Raw genomic sequence first — 26,213 nt, 5'->3', positions numbered from 1 at the left:
GTATTGCATATGTTACAAAAATCGTTTCCAAAGAAGCTGGAGTACATATGGGCTTGCTTTTATATGTATATACTGCCAAAATTTTCTCAAAATTATTTTTTGATTCAGTTTCATTAATTTCTAGTATTACTAACTTGCTCAGGTGTTATGGGGAAGGACAGTTATCATCACTAACATGGTATATTACTTTATATAATAGAAAGGTTAAAAAAAAATTTTTTTTATTTTCATTAAAATTTTTTTTTTTAAAGCCGGAAGCTCCTTGACATCCTTTGGAACAGAAGCATCAAGCAGCAGTGCCCTCTCCCAAAGTAGTGCGGTTGGTTCTGCCTTTACACAGGATTCAAGAGCTCTAAAAACACAGCTATCTCAAGGTAAGCTGTTTTTTCCTTCAAAAATTTCCATTCTAAATTTCTGTGGTGGTTTTTGTCTTTCTTTGAATGGAAGAGCTTTTGCAGATTGTGAATCACGTATATAATTTCTATTTAGCTCTTTTTAAATTGTCATCCAAATAAGTACATTATTGAATGACTTCCACTGTTTAGACTTTTCACAATTCTTAGATCATAAAATGAAAACGGTGAACACTGTTTGAATTTTTTTTTTTTTCCTAACAAAGCGATTATATTACTTGTATATGGTGGTTGAGTCACTAAGTCATGTCTGACTCTTGTGATCCCATGGACTGAAACCCACCAGGCTTCTCCATCCATGGCATTTTCCAGGCAAGAATACTGGAGTGAATTGCCATTTCCTTCTCTGTGGGATCTTCCTGACCCAGGGATCTAACCCGAGTCTCCTGCATAGCAGGCAGATTCTTTACTGGCTGAGCAACCAGGGAAGCCATATATAATATGTACTTGTATACAATACTTAAAATATTATACTCAGACTCACTACTGAGGATGAATTCTCTGAATTTGAAATAGTAGCTGAGGAAACAAGCTGTTCCTTATGCTGTTGCATCTTTCCTAGCATCCTCATAATCTAGAGCAGTGGCTCTCAGTGTGGCCGCCACCTAGAACCAAATCTAATCTGGAATGCTTTAAAATGTAGATCCTGAGAACTGATACATAAGAATCCTGGGAGCTTGGAGATCTGCATTTTAATAAACTTCTTAAAGGATCCTGTTTCATTTGTTTTTAATTTTGTTTTTCTACCAGCCAGTCTCATAACCTTCAGTGATTCTAAGATTCCTTGTCTTTATCTGCTGCTAAAGTAGATGATACTGGCCCATAGCTTTATATGGATATTTACTTTCAAATAAAACAATGTAAAGTCATTTCAGAAATATGCTGTAATCAGGACAATATTTTCAAAAACTCTTCAGGGTAAAATCAAGCCAGTGCTAAACATAATCCTGTGTATCTCACTTTAGATATTTTGAAATAGTTGTAGTTACTCTTATTCATATTAACTTAACTTAATTTTTAATTTGTTAACATTCTGAAGATTTCTTATAAGTATTAATAAATTAGAAATAGACTAAGTGTACTGTATAGCACAGGGAACTATATTTAATATCCTGTGGTAAACCATAATAGAAAAAAAGCATGAAAAAAGAATGTGCGTGTGTGTATGTATATAACGGAATCATTTTGCTTTACAGTAGAAATTACACAACTTTGTGAGTACTTCAATAAAATACATCTTTAAAGAAAGAATTACACTCAGCATAGGAAGAAAATAAAAATACTTGATTTCACTGCCCAGAAATAACATATTTATTTGCAGATTTTAACATAAGATTTCCTTCTGAGAGAAAATACTTACTCTTTTTAAGCATTAATTTTCTGTACTATAAAATAGGACTTACTGATAAACTAACAGACTTATTGTAAGGGTTAATTTTTTTAAAATGTGTGTAGTGCCCTCCGCATAGTACCTGACAGGGAACATGCTCAGTAGATGTTAGCGGTCTTAATTAATAACTAGCATTAACCTTAATATTGAAGCACCAGAAAGATTCTTGTTAAAATCATAATAACTCTGGATCTCATTGCTGCTCAGCATTGTTCTGGAATTTTTAGCTATGTCAGGAAAAAGAAAGAAATATGAATACTAGAATTAGTATTATTTGTCGATGGTAACATTGTTCTTGGAATTGAGAATTCACTGAAAAACCTAAAACTAATAAGGGACTTCAATTAGAGGTAAAATGTAGAGAATAAGTACAAAAATCAATAGATGTCCTAAAACCTAACCCACTGATTATTAATGGGGATAAAAGAAAATGTTCACAATAATGAGAAATAGAAATTATATAGAAAATATATAATAAATATGACCAGCCTCTGATGAAAGAAAGTATAATAGAGGGACATAAAAGAAGTTACCTATAATCAGAAAAGCATATTTTATCTCTAAATACAAAGATTTAGTTTTAGGAAGACTTTACTTCTCATAATAACTTTACTGTACTTTGTAAGAGAACCTAATAAAATACATACACAGACTGTCTTAAAAGCATGCAGATACGACAGAGGATGAGATGGCTGGATGGCATCACTGACTCGATGGACTTGAGTCTGAGTGAACTCCAGGAGTTGGTGATGGACAGGGAGGCCTGGAGTGCTGCGATTCATGGGGTCGCAAAGAGTTGGAGACGACTGAGCGACTGATCTGATCTGATACCTAGACATGTTTTAAAAATAAAAGTAATGAGATAGGGCTTACCTCTTAATAAAGTATACATAAAATAAACAATGCAGGAATAAATTTAGAGATGAATGGAGCAAAAGTCAGAAATACATCCAAGTATAAATACGTAATTAATATATGATAAGGATGCTGTTTTTAAATTAGTGGAGAAAGACTTGTTGTCCAGTAAATGATGTTAACAGATAACTGTCTGATCATTTGGGAAGTTAACTCCAGAATTCTTCCCTCATACTTCAGACTAAGTTTTAAATAAATTAAAATGTTTTTTAAAAAAAAATTTACAAGAAACAGAGAGGAGGCCTGGGGTTCTGCATTTTAATTTCACCAACTAAATTTCTGAAATTTATCAAATTTTAACGCCTAGAATTTTCTTGCAACTGGGAAGATAAGAATGAAGGTAACTTGAGGGAGTGTGTTTATAATAAGAGCTTTTGAGTTTTATGTTTGCATGTATGCTAAGTTGCTTCAGTTGTATCTGACTCTGTGACCCTATGGACTGTATATAGCCTACCAGGCTCCTCTGTCTATGGGATTCTCCAGATAAGAATACTAGAGTAGATTGCCATGCCCTTCTCTAGGGGATCTTCCCAACCTAGGGATTGAACCCCATGTCTCTTAAATCTCCTGCATTGGCAGGCGGGTTCTTTATCACTAGTACCACCTGAGAAGCCCCTATATAAATAAGATCATTTAATGGACTATCATAAAATTACCTATAAACAGGGACTTCCCTGGTGGTCCAGTGGTTAAGCATCCATATAACATTGCAGGGCACACAGGTTCAATCCCTGGTCAGGAAACTAGGATCCTACATGCTGTGGAGCAGCTAAGCCCTTGAGCTACAAGAGTCTGTGCCACAAGGTCCCACATGACATGTTGAAGATCCTGCATGCCTCAGCTAAGACCTGATGTGACTAAATAAACAGAGATTAAAGATAGAATTACCTAAATAACAAGCTTTTCAAAAAACATAACACTTGTTCAGTAAATAAATCACCTTTATTTTAACAAATAAATACTTCTGTAAGGTGATAAATAATTACAGAAATTTTTCTCTTAGGTCCAAACTTACATAAACTTGCACCATGATTTCCCATTATAATTAATGGGAAAATTACAGTGTTTCTGTTGTTGGCAGACTGAACTGTGACATTAATGTAATGCTAGAAATAGTGACACACATTGTTGTTGCATACTTTAGATAACCATGAACCAGGGGAGGATACTGATAAATAATCCCTGAAGCTCCTGGTGCACAACAACCAGTGTGCTATCAGCACTCAGCCAGGTCACCAGTTTGGAGCCTGTGCATAATAGCACAGGTAGATAGGAACATTTGCAGCATATTTGGGATTTTTTTTTCTTTTACATAAAAGTGAGCATTATTTTTTAAAGCAAAACCTATTTTGCTACAATATCATGGGATGTGAGAGCACGTTGAGCAGAGATTTACAGCAAACATAGGGGACAAAAGCATGATGGGAGCACCCAGTGTTACACTCTTCTGTTCATACTGTGACCAGGCTCTGACTTCATAAAAGGAAAAATGGAATTTGTAAGTACCAAACCATATTAAGCAAAAACTTGCCTAGAGATCATTCAAATAGCAAAGATTGAGTATAGTTATTATGTAATTATCTGAAGGTTTTATTTGTTGCTGGTCTTTTAGTATTAATTACCCAAGCCCCTAAGGTATTGAAGAACTTCATTGTACTTTCTAATTCTTTACTTCCTTTATAATACTTACAGATATAAGTGTATCACTTTAGATATATCTTCAGAAAACACTAAAAAAGTTAAAGCCTCTGAAAATAATGACTAAAGTGTCAGTATAATCTTGTGATTGTGGTTGTTGGGGAAAGCCTACATCTGATCTGCCTAAATGCTCTTTGATAATATTCATTTGATAATATTCATTCATACTTAGAAATACAGATTCAGTTTTCACAGTTTTTTGTTTGTTTGGGTGGGATTTATTTTTACTTTTTTTTCTTCTTCTTTTTTTTTTTTTTACAGTAGTTAAGTGAACAGCCCACTAAAGATAATTTTAAGTTCTGGTCTAATAAATAGATGGATTCAAATTATTCAAAGGATTTGAATTGGTGGAAATAAAGCTCTAGATGTATTTTTAGGGTCTAGATTATTTTGAAACCCCCAAAGGTTAGGGTAGTTTCTTATCTTTTGGTTACGTTTTAGGTCGTTCAAGCCCTCAGTTAGACCCTTTGAGAAAAAGCCCAACCATGGAACAAGCAGTACAGACCGCCTCGGCTCACTTACCTGCTCCAGCACCTGTTGGGAGAAGGAGCCCTGTATCAACCAGGCCTTTACCATCTACCAGCCAAAAACCAATAGAGAATCAAGAGCACAGGCGAGGTAGAACTTTAGCTGTTTACTATTTCTTGATTGACCGGTCAGCATCTTCCATTCAACTTATTTTCATTAAAAAGATTTACTTTATGTGAAATGATCCTAGAAGGTGTAAACTGAACTTGAGAGAATGTTCGTTCAGTCTTTCAAATTCTACTCAAAGTAGTGATGGTGGTGGGGTTATATGGATTTTTGGGTTTGTTTGTTTTTCCATTTCTGACTTTCCAGAAGTTTTTGATTATGTGTCCCAAGTTGACTGTCACTTTCTGTATATTCTATAGCTGAAGTACATAAAGTCTCAAGACCAGAAAATGAGCAACTCAGAAATGATAGCAAGAGACAAATAGGTAAGTTGTTACATGGATCTGAAAGTCTAATCCTCTGCTTTTCAATTAAACATTTGAAATGTATGATGTGTAATTACTATTTTTAAAAAAGAACAGCAAGGTTTGGTAGCTATACAGGAGTAGCACAGGAGAGTTTGATTGTGTTACCTCGATTATGGTGCTGGTGCTGTGGATCTGTGTATGTAGCAAGAGGTCATAAAACTGTATGTAAAGACATACCAAAAAATGAGTACATGCAAAACTATTGAGATCTGACTATGAGATCTTAGTGTAGTTAATTATATTGTGCCAGTGTCCTCGTTTTTCCCAGTTTTTGATAATGTACAATAGATAATCAAGATGTTACTGTTGGAGGGGAAGCTGGGTGATGGGCACTCTGTACTACTTTTTCCATTTTTTAATCTAATTATTTAAAAAGATTTTTTTTAAATCATCATTACGTGGAATAAAACCTACTTGTTGGTAAGCAATTGTCTTTTAATATATTCTTAAATATCTGCTAGTGAGATTTGTATACTTTTATTTTTATATTTTATATTGTTTAATGGCTTTCTCTTTTGTACTGTCTTTTGTATTTTTTTATGTTTTTGTATCAGTTTCATGTTAGCATTATAAAATTGCTTTCTTTGTTTTTTATGCTTTTAAAAATGGAATCGGGAATTCACTGGTGGTCCATGGGTCAGGACTTGGTGCTTTCATTGCCATGGCCTGGATTCAGTCCCTCTTCTGGGGACTAAAATCCTACAAGCCACATGGCGCAGCCAAAAAGAAAAGAAAAAAGAATGGAATCATTGGAAACTATGTTCAATATCCTGTGATAAACCATAATGGAAAAGAATATGAAAAAGACTATAATATATATATGTATATGAATCACTAGCAGAAATGAACATAGCATTGTAAATCAAGTATACTTCAATAAAATAAATTTTTAAAAAAATAATGAAATTATCTGTACCTTAAAAATTTGAGTTTTCTCATTAAAATTAAGTCCTTTTTTTTTTTTTGAATTATTCAAGAAGTTTAACTTTCTTTCATAATTATCGACTTAATACTTGTAAACTTGATCTTTTTGGTAATCTGTAACATACCCCAAATCCATCTATTTTTTATTTTCATATTCATTAGCAGAGAATAAATTATGATTTAAAACTCTTCCAAGTTAAAAAAGAAAGGCAGTGTGTGATCAACTTAATTACATAATAATTGGGAGATGATCTTTAAGTTTAGCAAGCTAGAAAACACTGTATTTCTTCTGTACATTTTCATATGTGTTTTTATTTATGCTGTGTGCCATAGAATTAACAGAGGTTGGGGTTTGGTTTTACTGTTTCACTTTTTTTTTTTTTTAATTTGCAAAAATGAAAGAACTCCTCTCTTCTCAAGATAAAATAATTGCTATGCTTCCATCATTCAAAAATCATGTAAAGTAGTGTTCACTTTGGCAACACATACACTAATATTGGAACAATTAGCATGGCTTCTGCACAAGGATAACATGCAAATTCATGAAGATTTCATATTTTAATATAAAAGGAATGTGTGTGTCTATCTGAATCACTTTGCTATATACCAGAAACTAATACAACATTGTGAATCAAGTATACTTCAGTTACTAAAATAAATAGGGAATTCCCTGGCAGTCCAATGGTTAGGACTCTGCACTCTGACTGCCAGAGACCCAAGTTCAATCCCTGTTCAGGGAACTGGTCCCACAAGCCATGTAGCACAGCCAAATAAGCAAGCAAATAAATAAATCATGTCAAACAATAAATAAAAGTATCTTTAGCTACCTTTCAAAATTTAAAACATATCACGCTGTACTTGCTGGCTCGTAGCCAAGACATTTTCAGTAGTAAAGCTGAATATTTAAACATCCTGCCTGTCCAGATTTAAGTGTCTGGCTATACTGCTATGGGTTTTTGTGGTTTGTTTTCTCAAACTTGGACAATTGCAAAGTTTTATTTAGAGACTAGTGAGCACAGATGGTGACTGCAGCCATGAAATTAAAAGATGCTTACTCCTTGGAAGAAAAGTTATGACCAACCTAGATAGCATATTGAAAAGCAGAGACATTACTTTGCCAACAAAGGTCCGTCTAGTCAAGGCTATGGTTTTTCCTGTGGTCATGTATGGATGTGAGAGTTGGACTGCGAAGAAAGCTGAGTGCCGAAGAATTGATGCTTTTGAACTGTGATGTTGGAGAAGACTCTTGAGAGTCCCTTGGACTGCAAGGAGATCCAACCAGTCCATTCTGAAGGAGATCAGCCCTGGGATTTCTTCGGAAGGAATGATGCTAAGGCTGAAACTCCAGTACTTTGGCCACCTCATGGGAAGAGTTGACTCATTGGAAAAGACTCTGATGCTGGGAGGGATTGGGGGCAGGAGGAGAAGGGGACGACAGAGGATGAGATGGCTGGATGGCATCACTGATTCGATGGACATGAGTCTGAGTGAACTCCGGGAGTTGGTGATGGACAGGCCTGGTGTGCTGCGATTCATGGGGTCGCAAAGAGTCGGACACAACTAAGCGACTGAACTGAACTGAGCACAGAGATGTCTATTGCTGTGTAGTCATTATGTGTTAAACATTTCACATAATTATAATCATTGAATTCATCCTGCTTTGTGCTCTATATTTTTCTGTTGAAAGTGAAAAAAGTGAAAGTCACTCAGCCATGTCCAACTCTATGTGACCCCGTGGACTATAGCCCACCAGACTCCTCTGTCCTTGGTATTTTCCAGGCAAGAATACTGAAATGGGTAGTCGTTCCCTTCTCCAGGGGATCTTCCCAACCCAGGGATCAAACCCAGGTTTTCTACACTGCAGGCAGAGTCTTTACCTTCTAAGCCACCAGGGGAGCCCATATTTTTCTGTTAACTCATCAAATACTATTCCATGTTTCTCTTATAATTTTTTTTTAACTGTTCCTCTTATTTAGATTCTCAAGTTTTCACTGTAATTTATGCTACTTTGGTATTGCTTTACCATGCCTCATAAATCTTGTTATTGTATTAAATTGTAGAGAAAGGATAGATACAGGAAGACTTGACTAATATGGATCTATTTAGAGAGAGACAGTGAAGGTGAAGCAGGAAGTGGCTGGAGGGATTGAGATCTGGTGTTTCTTGTCTTTTGAGTTCTCTTGCAGTTTGTGCTAATGTGCTCATTTATTTTTCTCCCTGTAAATCTTGGTTTCTATTATCCTTTCCATAAAAGGCTTCATAAGTTTTGAGAACCCAGTATACATTTGACACTTAATAGGTATTAGGGATATAAGCAGAACAAAGTAATGTAGTGCAGAAATCTCCCAAATTGTTTGATTGTATACTGTATCAGCCCTAACTTAATTGGTGGAGAATCTACCTGTAATGTGGGAGACCCAGGTTTAATCACTGGGTTGGGAAGATCCCCTCAAGAAGTAAATGGCAACCCACTCCAGTATTCTTGCCTGGAGAACCCCATGGACAGAGGAGCCTAGCGGACTATAGTTTATGGGGTCGCAAGAGCCGGACACGACTTAGCAACTAAACCACTACTACCATACTGTATCTGCAGCATGTTTGAGTACAGACCCCATAGGAATAAATTTCATTAAGGACATTTATAAATTTCATATTTATAAATTTTATGTGCACTCTTCTCAGTCTAGGGAGGCTTCCCTGGCAGCTCAGCTGGTAAAGAATCCTCCAGCAGTGAAGGAGACCCCAGTTCAATTCCTGGGTCGGGAAAATCCACTGGAAAAGGGATAGGCTTCCCAGTCCAGCATTCTTGGGCTTCCCAGGTAGCTCAGCTGGTAAAGAATTTGCCTGCAGTGTGGGAGACCTGTGTTCGATCCTTGGGTTGGGAAGATCCCCTGGAGAAGGGAACAACTACCCACTCCATTATTCTGGCCTGGAGAATTCCATGATGGTATAGTCCACAGAGTTGGCTGTGACTGAGTGACTTTCACTTTCTTTCACTTTCTTCTCAGTCTACTATGTATTAAATATTTGTGAAACTTCATCTCTTTTTTATAGTAAAAAAATACAAATATAGTCAGGTATATAGAGACATAAGCATTTCTGTTGTTGACCATAACGACCATAATAATAGCTTCTGCTTTAAACCAGCTTATTCTTTATTAATATAGTTCCAGGTGCTCCTTCAGCTCCAAGGAGAGGGCGTGGGGGTCATCGAGGTGGCAGAGGAAGATTTGGTATTCGACGAGATGGTCCAATGAAATTTGAGAAAGATTTTGACTTTGAAAGTGCAAATGCACAATTTAACAAGGAGGAAATTGACAGAGAGTTTCATAATAAACTTAAATTGAAAGGTGAGTTTTTATTTTTCTCCTCAGAGAGTACTCTTTTCTGACCATGTGAATTATGGACATTTAGGCCAAATCTTGACTTACATGGTATGTACTTTTTTTTTTCCATTAGAAGATAAACTTGAGAAACAGGAGAAGCCTGTCAATGGTGAAGATAAAGGAGACTCAGGAGTTGATACTCAAAACAGTGAAGGAAATGCAGATGAAGAAGATCCACTTGGACCTAATTGCTATTATGACAAAACTAAATCCTTCTTTGATAATATTTCTTGTGATGATAATAGGTACAGTCTTTTAAGCTGCTCTTATGCAATTAGGAGGTTGAAGTGTGAAGTGATTCCTGATAAATTCACAAAGTGTCATGAATATTTAAAAGTCCCTAAGGACTTCCCTGATGGTCCAGTGGTTAAGGATCCATGCTTCCCAGTGGGCACAGATTTGATCCCTGGTTGGAGAACTAAGATCCCACTTGCTGTGTGGTGCAACCCCCCCAAAAAATCTAATGACTACAATTTTTTAATGTTTTGATAAAAGAAAATAACTTATACTAAAATTTTAAATGATACTACTTTTGGAAAAGAAGAAATAATCATATATTTTTGTTTGAGGATGCATTCACATTCGAAAATTAGTAATTAAAATAGAAGCATTCATCTAACATCTAAACACCTTTTACTCTACCCCTCTACAGTGTAGTTCAGTTGAAGTTTGCTGATGTAGTAAAACTCTGCTCTATTGCAGTAAATATGAATCCAGAAAACTGGTTGATTAGAGGACTCAGCATAACAAAGTTGCAGAGTTTCTGCTGCCTGGCTCAGGCCGTCCTTCTGCTGCATTTTGGTGCCACCCAGTGGTGGTTGTCTGCTTCAGTTTAAACATGGATGGCGATGGTGCTGAATCTGATTGGGCTGTAGGCCAGCAGCAGTGATTCAGAAACTTTAGGCATCAGGTCCAGAGGTTGGACCAGGAGCCTAGTAGGATCTTGGGAATCAACCCTTTATCTCCTCCCATCCTGAGGCAGGGTTTCCTTTCCCTTTCTTCCTTTGAGGCTGATTGGAGGGTAGAGTCAACTGCCAGTCCATTTATTGAGGCTATTCAGTTTCTTTGTATCATCAGCTGCATTTGCAATAAACAATACCAGTCATACTTTCACATGAAGTGTAACAGAATATAATAGGAACATATTGCCATGGACAGCTTGTGATGACTTAGATTAGGTACTTTTTTGGGGTTTTTTGTTGTTTTTTATGATTTTTTTGATGCTTAGAAATTATTTAGCCTCAATTTGGAAATTAAGTGCTACATAGTCTTGCTGGCAAATGTTCTTTAAAAGTTGATACACTACAAAAAAAAAACAACTTGATATACTAAAGATTATTTGTCCTCATAATAGAGAACGGAGACCAACCTGGGCTGAAGAGAGAAGATTAAATGCAGAAACATTTGGAATCCCGCTTCGTCCAAACCGTGGCCGTGGAGGGTACAGAGGCAGAGGGGGTCTTGGTTTCCGTGGTGGCCGAGGGCGTGGCAGTGGCCGAGGCGGTGCCTTCACCACTCCTCGAGGATTTCGTGGTGGATTCAGAGGAGGTCGTGGGGGCAGGGAGTTTGCAGATTTTGAGTATAGGGTAAGTGTTATTACATGCTTTGGGGTTGGCTTGCAGTTGGATGAAACTCAAAATGTTTTAAATTTTTATCTATTGGGAGTGAGTATTTCTAGGACATCTGTGTAACTTCCATTTGACTTTTCAGTGGAGGATATACTTGATTATGATATTTATATAATTTTAAGGAGAAGTAACTTCTTGGCTAATGGATCTAATTTTTTAAACTATTTTCTTTTCAATTGGAGGAAGTGAGAGAAATATATTTTTATCTTCTGTTACAGAACCATTGTTTCAGATTTCATGGACTGGTAAAATTTCTTCCAAAAAACTATTAGAGACTGACTTAATTTCTTTTTCTTAAAAAGTTTTGTTGTTGAAGGCACAGGGGATCGCTAAAAGATATTACACAATACAAAAAAAGACCATATTATATCACTTTTATTTCGTGTTACAAAGTATGCTTTAATACCAAAAGAATCTAGGAAGAACATATTCCAGAATGGAAGGCAAACCTGTGCATTTAATATAGCTAACGTAGTATTTTGTGTGTACAAATGAGGAAATGGGTAAAGAGATATTAAATAACTTGCCCAAGGTTAGCTAATAAGTGATGATGCTGGATCTTGAACCTAGTACATTTGTTCCTCAGTCCATGATCTTAATTAGTTTTGTGGAAAACTCAACTACATTTTCCCTGGTTTTTTATTTTACCATGGTCTTAAAAATATCATATTGGTATATGGAAACTGCTGCTTGCAATTTCTAATTTACAATGTTAGTTTCTGGTGTATAGCAAAGTCATTCAGTTACATACACACACACACACACACACACATACACAGTCTTTTTCATATTCTTTTCCATTATGGTTTATTATAGGATATTGAATGTAGTTTTCTGTGCTATACAGTAGGACCTTGTATAAAAAAATATATGTATAATGTATTTAAAGGAGTCTTTAAGTCAATGTTACTATCCTAGTTATTGACTTTAGGGATAGTGGAGAGGAAAGTATATAATGAAAGAAAGGATGAAAATCCCATCATAAAGAAGCCTATTAGGAATTACAGAAAGCAGCTAGAAACTTAAAGACCCACTATCAGGAATTTCACTCTTCTATATTTAAAACTGGTCATTGTTGAGCTCCCTCTTGAAGGATCATTAATTGTGGCTTTTGGATCTGTTCTGTTATTTTTAATGCCTTTGATACTGTGTCATCACAGCCAAGACTGCTGAAAATTAGCCTCAGATCATTAGGTCAGGACATCCAGCCATGGTAGACGCAGCCTGATGTATCTGCAGGACTTTTGACTTCCAAAATAGCCATTCCAACTTGGAGACTGTCTTAGGAACCATGGAATGCTTCTTACTTGCCACTATTACTCCTCTTGAGGTTGCCAGTGAGCTTTTGTTTACCGAATTCAATAGCTTTTTCACAAATATTTGCCCTTCATAACTCTGCAATATTTGACACTGATAACTACCACCCAACCTGGAATCTTCTTCTTGGGTATTTTTTTTTCCCATAAATACTTTTGATATTTTTCTCATTATAAAAATTAAGTATGTTCCTCACCACAGCCTATAAGGTACTTCATGATCTGCTTGCTTCTCCAGGTCAGAAGTCTAGTACTTTCTCTATATCTTGTTGCTGGTGGGACTGCAAGCTGTTTCTGTCATCCATTCCACCACAGATATACAGACCTTGTTCTTGTTTAATGCCAAGCTTATTCCTGTCTCACCTTTTTACCCATTCCTTCTGCCTGCAGTGTTCAGTTTGCTCTGTCGAGCTCACGTTTGTACTCTTGTGTAGGCTTGATCTCTCTGTCTTCCTCCCTCTCTCCTCTCCTGCAGAGATTTCCCCCTCCCCTCTCTGAGCTGATCTATTCATAGCTTCTAATCAGTTTTTCAACTTGGACCTTGACCTACATATTTCTCTATTTACTTGCATTGTGTCCTGTGATCAGCTTAAACTTAACCTTCCTCAGAATGACCTCATCATCTTCTCACTTTCCCATCATATCAGTTTGGTGTTCTTTTGGTCACCCTGGTGGTGGAGTATCCATGTCCACGTCATCGCATTCATTCCTTTGAGATATTCCTGCCAATTACCATAGTAACCCACTGATGGCTCTTCAGACCTTCAGTCTGTCTTTACCTCACTTGAAGCGTATCAGCTACCTGTTGAAGAACCTATGGCAGCTCCTTGTTGAAGACCACATTGAGTCAGCTTGGTTTGAGAAAAGTGAAAGTGAAGTCGCTCAGTTGTGTCCAACTCTGCGACCCAGTGGACTGTAGCCCACCATGTTCCTCTGTCCAAGGGATTTTCCAGGCAAGAGTACTGGAGTGGGTTGCCATTTCCTTCTCCAGAGGATCTTCCCGACCCAGGGATCGAACCCAGGTATCTCGCATTGTAAGCAAAGTGCTTTACCGTCTGAGCCACCAGGGAGGTCCATGGTTTGAGAAAAAATACATTTAAATCAGACCGTGATCCTGATGAGAATTTTTGTAATCTTTGCCAGTATGGCATCGATTTAAGTTGTTAAACCTATCAGGCCCTGGGTTTTGACATTTGTGGGTAGAGAGTTGAACAGATTTATTTCAGATACACTTTTTAAAGACCATTGAAGTCTCAAGAGTTGGGAAACATCTGAAAGATGTGACCTCCTGGCCAACCCAAACGCCTCTTCTGTTGGTACCCCTGTAGGGACTGGGAACTTACTACTGTTTCTAAGAGCATCCATTCCACCACAAGGGTGCTCTTAATTATTAGAATTTCACAGACACATGGAATTTGAATGAAAATCTTTTTCCCTCTATCGTCAACCTATTAGTTTAACTCTTCACACAGAATATATACTCTTCTTCATGATGATTTTTCATATATTTGAAAAAAAAATAGCTGTCATGTTATCTTTAAGACTGGACCATTACTTCCCTTTATCTGAACAGTAACAACACACTGTGTGCATGGTATATCCGTTTACTAATGCCAGCCTTCTTTTTAAGGTCGAGTCTCACTGTTCAGCTCTCTTGAGCTTTTAGTTAAAACTTCTGTCATATATATTGCAGAATTAGAATGCATTTAGGGGGTGTCTGCATCAGTCTTTTTTTTTTTGGCTCTGCTGGGTCTTGGTTGCTGCACATGGGCCTTCTCCAGTTGTGGCAAGCAGGGGGCTGCTCCCTAGTTGTGGTGCTGTGATGTGCAGGTTTCTCATTGCCGTGGTTTCTCTTGTTGCAGAACCCAGACTATAGAGCACACGGACTTCAGTAGCTGCAGCTCACAGGCTTAGCTGTCCCACAGCATGTGGGGTCTTCCCAGACAGGGACTGGACCCTTGTCCTCTGCATTGGCAGACATATTCTTAACCACTGGACCACCAGGGAAGTCCTGCATTTGTCTTTATCCATACTGGGATATCCCTGACGGATAGTTCAACCTCTGCTTGGGTATTTCAAGGAGTGAAACCTGAGTGGACCTTAGGCTGATGATTAGAAGGTTCTAACATGACATTGCACTGCTTGCTGTTTTTACCCTACGAGAGTCCCACTTGCTATATCCAGCCCCATTTCTTATTACCCTTTAAACTGTCTAATTCAAATAGGTTAACTCTTGATCATCTCTTAAACGGTTGCTTGATTACAACTAAACTTCATTCATTGACCAAATATATTGAATTTCTAGGATATGCCAAGCTCTGTGCTAGACATTGGTGGTAACAAAACACTTGGAGCCTTGATATTAGATTCCCCTGGAAAGACAGACAGAGCTAAAAGTCAGGGGTTTCCTTTCGGTCTTGCCCAAGGTTTGCTGTGTCCTTAAAAGCTTCTCTTCCTTCCACCTCTGATTTCTTTCTTTTCTGACCTCCCATGGCATCTGCTTCCGTCACCACACATTTTACATATACCCGTATTCCCTGTTTCAGGTGTTTTGTTTTGTTCTGCATCACCAACTAGATGGAACCTCTTGGCATTAGTGAATATGTATTTTACTTTTCTTTCCACCAGAATGCCTATGCCAGCGTGGAGCCATAGTGAGCTTGAAGTAAGTACTTAGCCTGATTAGCGTGATTCCTTGATTAGGAATAAGTTACATCAGCCTTCAGTGAGGCTGAAGGTCCATCAATGTGGGTACCCATTGATTGTTTATTCCAAAGTTAAATGATCCTTCTTCTGTCTACCACTAGATCCTAGACCTTCTCAGCAGCGTATTCGTTCCAAATCATACCGTCTGGCACCTTTAAAAGTGGAAATAGTGAGAGACCAGTATTACATAAAGGAGATTTATCTTCAAAGGATTAAACATGTTCTGAAACGTCTAGTATTTCTCAGAGATGAAGTGCAATGACATTTGCAGCAGCCTTCATGTAATGGGTTAGCTTTTTTCTTTATGCTTCACTGACATAAACAATATAAGTAGGTCTGGTTGTTTAATGCAAACGTGGGTAAAGATGGAATCATAGGTTTTTTGTTTTTTAAGGATTCCTCAGAAATACCAGTCAAACTAGAACCTCTCTCCCACCCTCCTCCCAGTAAATAGTTAGGAAGCCAGGAACCCAGAGGAGTTAACTTCCTTGATCTAGATACAAGCTAATCAAGCCAAAATTCACTCCTTGACTTCTGAGTTTTCCTTAAGGATAATGTTAGAAACATAAACTTATGGTGAGTTTGGTCCTGTAGTGCTTTTTCTTTTCTTTATTTTTTGGGAGTGGAAGATGAGGCTGGGCATAATAAGAGAGTAGCCCACTATTATTTTATATGCTGCTGCTAGGGAGGTTGAGCCACCATGGTGGGTGAGATAGGTTGCCTTCCACTTGAGTCTTATGTTCTTCACAGAGGGTCCAGAGGCAAGTATCTGAAATGACTCAGCATAGTACTTTCTCTCTCCCTTGCCCCTTTTATTTTCTCCTTTCCTTCCTGCTACCTCTCTGTCTCCCCCTCCTTCTGCGTCCTCCCTCCCTCTTTTCTTCTCTTTCTTGCTTTCTTTTTTTTTTTTTCACCTTTCAGAAAACCACAGCATTTCAACCCTAAAAGGTCTGGATTGATCATACAGCTTTCTGAAAGGTAAAAAAAAAATTAAAAATAGGGGCATGTGAAATTTGGCCTTGGTGGGGACAACAGGACCGTCTTCAGCAGCTTGCTTTCTGCATCAACTAATCCCATGCTGTTTGTATTCTAACTTAATAACATTGTACAAATGGTTTTTGTATATGCAGATAAAGTTTTTCATAAAGTGTGTGTTTCTAACAGGGTAAGAATCGGCAGTAAAAATCAGGCACGTGCTAGCAGCTATTCCTGAGGAAAAGAGAAGCCCTTCCCTTGGCTCTGTGTACAGGCCTTTGGTTTAGAATTAATCTCACTGGAAAACTAGAGGCTCCTTGAGAATTTTATTGCTTTCTTCTCCCTGGTTAGTTTTTAAAAAAAATTCACAAACATATTTAAAATAATAATAATTAAGATTTATTTAATCATATTTAATATGTCATATTTATTTCATATTTTCATAAAAGTTGTCCTTTTAAAATGTATTTTTCAAATCATTGGCTTTCTCCCGGCATGAAACTTCGAAGAGAAATGTTATTTTGCCACCTGATATTTTATTGCTTAGTAAAGATATCAGAGACTTAGGGATTTTATTAATCTTCTTCCAGTATATGTTGTCAGTTGTATTTGATGAGTTTGACTACTATGTTCAAGGCTTAATTATTTTTTGAAATTATTAGGACAGCACCAAAGGTAGTAGGGCATACCTCTGTTTTAACCGGGGAGCCTTCTTGCTTGGACAGCACCACTGCTTTAACCTCTATTAACTGGAAAATACAGTTAGCAGTAATGAGCTACTGCGGAGTGTGTAAGGTGTCAAAAGTGTTTCCTGGAAATCAGTGAAACAAATTTATATGTGAAAGTTAAGAGGAGGGTGAATTTAAAGGTAATGAAAAATATACTTAAGCAAATTAGAGAGAAATACTTATTAATAAACCCCAGTAGTTTGAAACATGAGCTAATTTTTTTTTTTTTCCTTTTTAGAAGGACAACAAAGTTGCTGCATAGTCTACAAACAAGTCTTTGGAAATAGATGGATTTCTAGTTCTTCGTGGTCCTGAGAATTGGTTTCAGTCTTTGAGAAGAATGAAGACGTGAATTTGCTGTATATTTGTCACCAGCACTGGGTTTTTGTTTGTTTGTTTTTCTGCTTAATTTCAGAGATACAATGCAGTTACTTTTGGGGGTGGGGGGAAGGCTCATCTTAAAAAATGAGCATTAATTATATTTGGAATAGCAGAAGGTTAAGTAATTTCTTATGTATAGTTAAACTAAAGCAGTACTCCAGTGAAACTTACAGGTATTTTTTTCATCACTGAAAGGATCTTCTTTATCACTAAATTGTATTTGGCGATTCCTGCAAGTTACCTGCAGATAGGGCCGTGATACTGTGTTTTGAGCCACAGAAGGGTGTGTGTGTGTGTGTGTGTGTGTGTGTGTGTCTCTGTCTGTCTGTATCTTTTCTTTGCTTTTTTCTTTTTTTTCTTTCTTTCTTTTTTGGAGATCCTGTAATATCCCTTTTGAGGTAGCTTATTTCGTCAATTAATTAGGGTGCTGGATGGTAGAGAATTTTGTCAGTCAACTATGTACACACAGTAAATACTGTTTCTTAGGCAAAGGTAACTTTTTATATAGTTGTAAAATTCCATTATATTCCATTGCCAAAGAAACGTTAAGAACTTTGTATAGCTGTATAAAAAGCAACTAATTTTTTAAAGAATAAACATTTTAAAGTCAGCAAACATACTGTGTCCTTGCAGAAGTTGATGTGCTGAGGAGCAGAACTGTGGGTGGGTCTTTTTTTCATAGCTTTTCAGGCTTAAGATTGTTGGTTTGATTTTTTTTTTTTAATGTTTGGAACATAAATGAAGATTTGATACATTCATTATCTAAAAAGGATAAATTACTCATGCTTGTTGTAAGAAGTTTATTTTGTAGCAAATGGCATATCACAGGATTTATCCAAATAATAGATATTTTCAGTATACAAATGTAAATAATCATAGATAAGAATGTATTAGCTGTATTTTCAAATAAGTATCCCCCCTTTTTTAAGACAATAAAACTAGGTGTCAATTAACCTGTTCTTCCTGATATGCCTGGAATTTTGTTGTGATACCTTGACTCATTCCATTATATTTCAAGAGGATTCAGAGTGTTAGAAATTATTTTAGCAACCTACGAGATACCATAGCACTGGTCCTTCGGCCTGTGACCCACAGATGTGACTCAGTATAGAGTTCATTGCTAATGATAAATTATTAGTAAATCTTTTTTCTATTTTAAGCTATAGTTGCGGGCAGGGGTGGGGGGGAATCTGGCCACTTTTGTGTTTTATGAAGGCCATGGAATAAAGGGATCCAAAGATTTAAATATTTTTATCAATTTTGATTTTTGTTAACTTTCTCCTTAAAATAATCAGTAGTGGTAAAGATACAAAAAACTGCACTGTAGGAGAATTGAAATATTTAAAGGTGGTTGATATTTTTAATTTTAATTTTATATCTTTTGTAAGGCTCTACAAGAAAATGTTTTGTGATTCAGTTTCAGTATCGAGGTCCAGCTCTCGGCAGCCATAGTTTAGATGATATCATTTAATACTGTTTGCTTGCATGTTAACAACAAAGTCTTTTGGAGGACCCACCAATCATGATATTGAACACATTTCCGAGACATTCGGAACATCAAAGCAAGTGCTATGACAATACCTGTGTAGACTGTCGGAGATATCCTGGGCTACTTTGAAGAAAAAAGAAAAACTGTAAATACCAATTCTACATGCTCTGAAAATATGAATTCATGCATTTTGCCAAGCCCTCTGGGTCATTGACTAGGGCGTTTGGTACCCCAGTAATAACTGGCAGCATGGCATACCTGCAGTGCACCTTACAATATTAAAGCAGATTTTTATTCTGAGACAGAATAAAATTATTCAATAAAAAATGTTCGTCAAAGTTCTTTCTCTTTAAACACTAATATGATCCTTACAATAGAAAGAAATACAGTATAAGGCATCTTTAACATGTAAGGGTTTATATTCCTTAAAATTAGCAAAATTAATTTCTATTTTCCTAGGATTTATATATTGTCGTAGGTGTTTAGGTAAAGCTAGAAGCCTTCTCTCCCCCTCTTAGCATGCAGCCAGCTCCTTAGTTACAATCCATGACATGAGGAGATTAAGCCAGCCAGATACAGGCCAAACTGGCAACCTCAGGCTAGAATGCATGCTCTACAGGCAGGCAGGTGCAAAAGAGGGAAAAGGGGAGGGCTGATTCCTCCGAACTTGTCTTTGGAGAGACCATTTCTCCCTCCAAAAGCACAACTGGATGTGAGGGCTAGCAAGAGAGGTCAGGAATGTTCATTCAGCTCACTGGCTCTTAATCAGGGGTGACCTGACATTGGGGAGCATTTAGAAATGTGAAAGCAGATGTTCTGGTTATCACAATGAATGATTTGAGACACCACTGACATTGAAAGAGTAAGGGCCAGGATGGTGAATGTCCTGTGCTCTGCTGGACGGTGCCCCTTTATCAGTTATCCAGTCCAGAGTGCAGCAGTGTCCCTTGTATCTAGAGAAATACTAAAGTCCCTCTGCATGGAAGGGCAATGAGTGGGGAATCCCCCTGTCCCCAGATTTAAAAAAAAAACTTCACTAAAGAATCTATATGGTATGTGAAAGGAGAAGAACCTTACTTCCAGGAATACTGTTGGCATGTTGGAAACTGATTATCACATAGGAGTTACCAATTCATCCTCTTCTCCATCAGTTGTTCATAAATCGCCTACCAGAAACAGCTGAGGAGCATTTTTTTAAAGTACAGATTCCCATGCCCCACACTTGGCGTGTCTGATTGTAAAGTTCTGCTGTGAAAACTGGCAACCTTAAATCCCACGGTGCTTCTGATGAGCCAGGTTTAGAAAGCCAATTTTAAAACATCGCAGCTGGCTCATCTAATCTAGCCCCCTCTGTGTTAGGGGTCTTGGTGAGGTTTCCACATAGAACTATTTTTTTTAATCATTTCTCTATCGTTCCAGATTCAGTATATCTAAATTGTGGCTCCATCATGAAGAGTGGGAAAGAACTAAGCGGTAGAGGGGGTGTGTGTCTGCAGGGCAGAATCTAGAGGGAAACTGAAAGATGGAGACTTGTTTCCTCCAGTGTTCAGCTGCTTTGAGTACTGAGGCTCAGTTCCCAGCATGTAGGAAATGAGTGTGTGGTGGTGTTTCTGTGTGTCAGTTTTACGTGGCTTTCGTCCCTGTCTCCATGGGTTGTCCACCTGAAAGAAAAGCTGTTCTTTGCGTACAACCCTGCGGTTGTAGCTCACATCTATCTAATTGTGTCTGGATTCAGTGTTGCAGCATCTCCCTGCCCTGTTAGTTCAGAGACTGTAAGCTGGTTTAAACCGTGACAGTGGGGAGAGTGTCACAGTATAATGAAGGTGAGTGAACTTTTAGAGGGGCTCAAATGTCACCAATTTGCTTAATTTACCTGTTTTGACTGATTTTAGAAGATGACAGGTATTAGTACAATGGGAATCCAACTTAGGGAAGTAGCACCATTAATCTCTGAATCTGGATGTGCTAACGGGGCTTTGCACAGAGCAGGCTGCCCTAGCTTCTCCCAGGATAGACACTGGGACAACTTCTTGGCCTAGGAGCTAGTCAGGCAAGGGACCCAAAGGAGAGTGTACCTCTGAGCGGCAGTCTCAGAGACCAGCAGCCACCAGTCGGTCAGCTCCTGTGTACACTGGGAAGCTACAGTTGGAGGACCCAGGCCCTGCTCTTGGGGCTTCCCAGCCTCCTGAGGAGGAGTGATGCAGAGGTTTATATCCTGTTTTTCAGGGCCAGGGTTGGTAAAAGCAAGTTTGTGGTTTTTGAGACAAAAATTCATAAATCTGACCCCAAGAGCACGTAGTGAGACTTTGAATCTAATGTGGTTTCTGTTCTCCATGATGGTGCTGAGCTATGAGCCAGTGATATGGGTGTTTTTTAAATTCCAGCTTGGTTCATATTTAACAGACTTGGCTGACTGATGAAAGCGTTTTCAGGTTTAGCTCATAAACATATCAAAATCAACCTGAACACACTGGTGTCCATATTGTGGTTTGTAAAGAAAGAAGCCCTGTGAGGCCAAAGCACATTTCAGTTCAGTAATAAGGCTTTCTTAGAGTGACTCATAGTCTAGGCGCACAGCAACAACTGAGAGCGGCCAGCAAGGAGCTCATGACCCAGAAAGTCTTGTGTTCGCCTCCAGACTTGAAGAGCAGTTTGGGAGTGGAAGGGCAGAGAGGAGAGAATTCCAGCTTGAGGAGGTGGGAGAAGCCTGGGTCCAGGCGAGATTGAAATGAATTCCAATGAATGATTTACAGTCGTTGCAGGACAGAGGACAGGAACATGTTTACTGGATGTCTGGAGTGTGCTTCTGTAATCCTGGTTCTCATTTAATCCTGATAATCCTCCGGAGCTAGCCCTACACAGGATTGTTGATGAGAATGCAAATCCCTGCATTGCAGTCCAGGATTTTGCTTGTGTTGAAATTGTTTTGTAAATTTTTTTTTAATGGGTTAGTTGGGTGGCAGTTATCCCTTACTCCATTCCCCAGTGTTTAAGTTAATAGCATTTCTTTGTCCCCAAATGGAGCTTTGCAGATTGCGGTCTACAAAGGAAGGAGGTGTAGTTTCATTTTTGTAAAAGTAATACATTGTAAAAAGGATATGAGCCATATGGAAGATGGTTTATAAAAAGATAAGAAAGAAAATGTACAGTTCCACCATTGAGTGCTGACCATTGATAACACTATTTGGCTGTATATTCCAGGCGGCATTGTTCTGCACAGGCGTGTGCTTTTCGGCAAAAATAGATTGATAGTATTCATACTATTGTGAAACTTGTTTTTTTTTGACGTAGTGTATTGAGTAGCACTGCTTTGTTTTAAAGTATGGTATGTACACAGGCAAGTACACGTATCATAATTACCTATGTAAACACTACCCAGAAGCCCATTACAACTCCTTCCAGTAGCTCCCACCCCCTCAAGGGTAACCACTAACCTAAATTTTAACAATGTAGATTGCTTTTGCTTGTGCCTGTTACTTATAAAAATGGAATTATACCGTGTATACTCTTTTGTTCTTAGCTCAACATTGTGTTTGTGAGATTCATCCATTTTGTGGTGTTTGGCTGTCACTCTGCACTTTCGTTGCAATGTAATATTCCATTGTGTTACGAAACAGTGGTTTTATCCATTCTACTGTTGATAGCATATTTGGGTCATTTCTAGCTTTTGGCTGTTAAAATAATGCTGGCACTGTTTTTTTCCTCCTCAAGAGAAGCTGAAGTTGGAGTGGGGGAGAGGAACCCTGACTTACACCACTTAAGGACTTGGACTGCTGTGAAGGATAGTAGTGCCCAGCTATGGTGCCACTCCACAAGTGCACTCCTGCAAGGAATTTGTAACTTAAGAATAAAGTACTAGAAACCCTGGTGTGCTGTAGATGTAGACATAGGTGTGTCCATTAGAGCAGATGCAGGGTTACTCCTCCTCTGCGGGCCTAGCCTTTGTTCCCCAAGGACACTGCTGTACCCACCACCCTTCCCAGTGGCAGCACCAGAGTATTCCTTGCCCTGCAAACCACGTTCAGGACGTGGGCTCCGTGTCCTTCCTCCCTCCCTTCCTGGTAAAACCCCTACTTACTCTGTTGAGGCTTATGTGATCTTCTCACTCTCCTGGTTACCTGATAACTACCATCTTAAAAAAAAATTATTCCTGTCTTCCTCTACACTTGCATCCTTCCAAGTGAATTCATCTGTGTGGTTTACCCATCTATGTTGGGAGTCCCCAGGATCATCATACTCAAGGACTGTCATTCTTAGGGCAAAATTAAAGAAAAGGCAAAATTAAAAAGGTGCAACGCAAAATTAAGGAAAAGGTATGTGGGCAGAGTCTGGAGCAAACCAGGCTCAGACTTTCAGAGGGTGTCACAAAGGATGTATCAATACTTGATTCCCCAAGCAACAAATTGTTCCAACCTGTATGGAATGTTTTTTTTTATCAAGGAACCCCCCTCAGCAACTGAGGGCCCAGGGTTTTGATTGGGGCCTTGTCATGCAATCACCTTCCGTGTGGCACATACTAAAATCCAAGACTCGAAAGCATAAGTAAACCACATTGATTGTGCAAACAGTTAGGCATCTTGAGCCACTCTTATCCGTGTTGGGAACGATGGAAACCCTCCTCAAATCCTAGTTTCCAGGTGTCAGCCAGGGCCGAACTTATAAGCCGTCTTTATAAAGGACAGTAGTCAGCCTTGCTGTGTTAACTCTTGTGGAGCCACCCCACACCCTAGTTCCTATTCCTTATCCCGAGACCTTTTCTTCTCATCTCCTCCCATCCAAACCTGTACACACACCTGGATCTTGTCCATCAGTTTCAACTGTGTCATCTCTAATCATGGGTTTACACACCTCACACTTGGCTCTTCCAACTGACTTGCTCAAGAATTAATAATTACACACAGAGTGACCTAACCACTCCTTTGCTCAGTAACTGCTTTCAGCTTGGTTGGTGCAGACCTCCAGGTCAGGAGTCTTCCTACCTCGGTTGGATTCATTAGCTTCCATCTTTTGCTTTCCTGTTTCCCATTTTCAACTAGCCTAGACTCCTTGAACCATCATTCTCTTACAAACCTTAAACTCCTGTGCTCTTCTGAACTTTCTGTGTTCTTGCCTAGAGAAACTTAAAGCCCAAAAACAGCCACCCGCCCACGTGGTCAATATTCACTGAGAGGGTTGTGTCCCGTGGAAGAGAATCACCGGTGAATGTGTTAGTACCACTATAAACCTGACTGCTCTCTCCTGGGCCCTCAACACTGCCAGTAAAACATGGTGCTGCTGCTGCTAAGTCGCTTCAGTCATGTCCGACTCTATGTGACTCCATAGACGGCAGCCCACCAGGCTCCCCCATCCCTGGGATTCTCCAGGCAAGAACACTGGAGTGGATTGCCATTTCCTTCTCCAATGCATGAAAGTAAAAAGTGAAAGTGAAGTCGCGCACTCGTGTCCGACTCACGACCCCATGGACTGCAGCCTACCAGGCTCTTCCGTCCATGGGATTTTCTAGGCAAAAGTACTGGAGTGGGGTGCCATTGCCTTCTCCAGTAAAACATACTACTACTCTGCAATTACCTCTCTAGTCAGCAAATGGTCCTGTTAAATGCATTTCAAAAAACTAGAAGGCACTGGATGGAAACTGCCTCAGGCACTTAAACCATACTCTACGCTAAGCTCGTGTGCACCGAGCCTTATCCTGGTTGTCCTCTAAAAACAGAAAAGATCACGGATCAAAAAACTGCTTGTGTTCTGTCTCCCTAACTCCCACCATTCCCATTCCCAGACTTAACATTATTGAGTTACCTCTCTGCCTGTATTCAACTTCCTGAAGGATCCTTCCCATTCACATTTAATTATGCCAGCATATTCTATGGCATAAGTAAGTGAAGTCATTCAGTTGTGTCCGACTCTTTGTGACCCCATGGACGGAGGCCTACCAGGCTCCTCTGTCCATGGGATTTTCCAGGCAATAGTACTGGAGTGGATTGCCATTTCCTTCTCTAGGGGATCTTCCCGACCCAGGGATCGGACCCAGGGATCAAACCCCGGTCTCCCACATTGTAGATAGACACTTTACCGTCTGAGCCAACAGGGAAGTCCTATTCTATGGCATATTCATATGTTAATATTCATATATTTATATATACAGGCATAATGGAGATATTGTGGGTTCAGAGCCACACCCCAGTAAAGCAAATATTACAATAAAGTGAGACAAATATTTTTTCTTTCCTAGTATATATAAAGTTAGATTTACACTGTACTTTTGTCTATTAAATGTGTAGTGATAGCATTGTGCCTAAAAAACAATGTACATCACCTTTATTTTTAAAATAGTACTGTTGGAAAAATGGCCCTGATAGATTTTCTAGGTGCAGGGTTGCCACAGAACTTTCAATTTGTAGAAAAGGCAGTATCTGCAAAACAATAAACAAAGTATACATATAGTAACTATGTAGCATTTATTATGTTACAAGCTTCTTTGTTAAGAAAATTATCCTTGAATCCTACATCCTACCAGTTCCTACTTAGAGCTCTTAACTGTCTGACGCCTCATCTCCCTTTCACTTCTTAACCCGCCTTGTTCCACTCCGGTGCACCACTAAAACAGTTCTTGGTAAGGTCACTAATGATCCCCAGTGAGCCTTTCGAAGTTTTCCTTTCTTATTTGCTTTGCAGAACCATTCCATACCGTCCACCTCTTCCTTCTGAAAATACTCTTGTCTTCCTGGCTGCCATACTCACCTGGTTTTCTTTCCACCCCTCTAGCTGCTGCTCTTAAGTCTGCCTAATTCTGATTCTACAGTCACCCTATTTTGAAATAATAGTGTTCCTCAGGGTTCGACTTTAGCTTTTTTTCTATTCTCCCTGCCGCTCCCTGTCCTCCCCCCAACACACACACACACACACACACACACACTACCACAAATTATTTAGTGGAGTTTCCCACATTTGGGGAAATCACAGGGGTAGCACATCCAGAAAAGCCTCACCCTGGGAAAACCACCTTTGTGATCCTGCTAGCTAAGGTCACTTGTTTTTTGGTTGGGGGGGGGGGGAGTAGGTGGGGGGGTGGGTGGGAAGGGAGGGGGTGCTTATCTATATGGAGTTATTCTCATATTCACTTATCTAGCACTGATCTTTTCTAAGTCTGGATCTGACCCTTTTTTTTTTTTTTTTTTGGTTGGCTGCTCCACTTGCAGAATCTTAGTTCCCCAACCAGGCTCACCACAGTAAAAGTACTGAGTCCTAACCACTGGACCACCAGGG

At 38.8% G+C, this 26,213-nt stretch overlaps 1 protein-coding gene and 2 pseudogenes across 6 annotated transcripts in view; 2 read left to right on the top strand and 1 right to left on the bottom strand.

The window, feature by feature from the left end:
• LSM14A (LSM14A, mRNA processing body assembly factor) overlaps positions 1 to 22,451 on the top strand; it is a 58,019-nt gene extending 35,568 nt beyond the window's left edge. Inside the window, exons 4-12 of one of the 6 annotated variants that reach the window (XR_003506530.1) lie at positions 252 to 374; positions 4,858 to 5,034; positions 5,310 to 5,375; positions 9,509 to 9,691; positions 9,801 to 9,972; positions 11,082 to 11,313; positions 15,300 to 15,336; positions 16,299 to 16,355; positions 17,319 to 22,451. Coding sequence is in view for 5 of the 6 variants with exons in the window: in XM_027515972.1 (XP_027371773.1) it covers positions 252 to 374; positions 4,858 to 5,034; positions 5,310 to 5,375; positions 9,509 to 9,691; positions 9,801 to 9,972; positions 11,082 to 11,313; positions 15,300 to 15,326 (980 nt within the window). In the remaining variant the exon portion in view is untranslated. The remainder of the gene's footprint in view (positions 1 to 251; positions 375 to 4,857; positions 5,035 to 5,309; positions 5,376 to 9,508; positions 9,692 to 9,800; positions 9,973 to 11,081; positions 11,314 to 15,299; positions 15,337 to 16,298; positions 16,356 to 17,318) is intronic. The other 5 variants (XM_027515974.1, XM_027515972.1, XM_027515975.1 and 2 more) reach the window with 5 other exon arrangements.
• LOC113876906 lies at positions 6,808 to 6,903 on the top strand (annotated as a pseudogene).
• Positions 22,452 to 25,834: 3,383 nt separating the features above from the next.
• On the bottom strand, positions 25,835 to 25,980 carry LOC113876878 (annotated as a pseudogene).
• Positions 25,981 to 26,213: the final 233 nt, after the last annotated feature.

Source organism: Bos indicus x Bos taurus, chromosome 18 (genome assembly GCF_003369695.1).
Source record: "Bos indicus x Bos taurus breed Angus x Brahman F1 hybrid chromosome 18, Bos_hybrid_MaternalHap_v2.0, whole genome shotgun sequence".
NCBI lineage: Eukaryota > Metazoa > Chordata > Mammalia > Artiodactyla > Bovidae > Bos > Bos indicus x Bos taurus.
The sequence above is the reverse complement of the archived record's forward strand: the minus strand, read 5'-3'. Positions and strand labels throughout refer to the sequence as shown.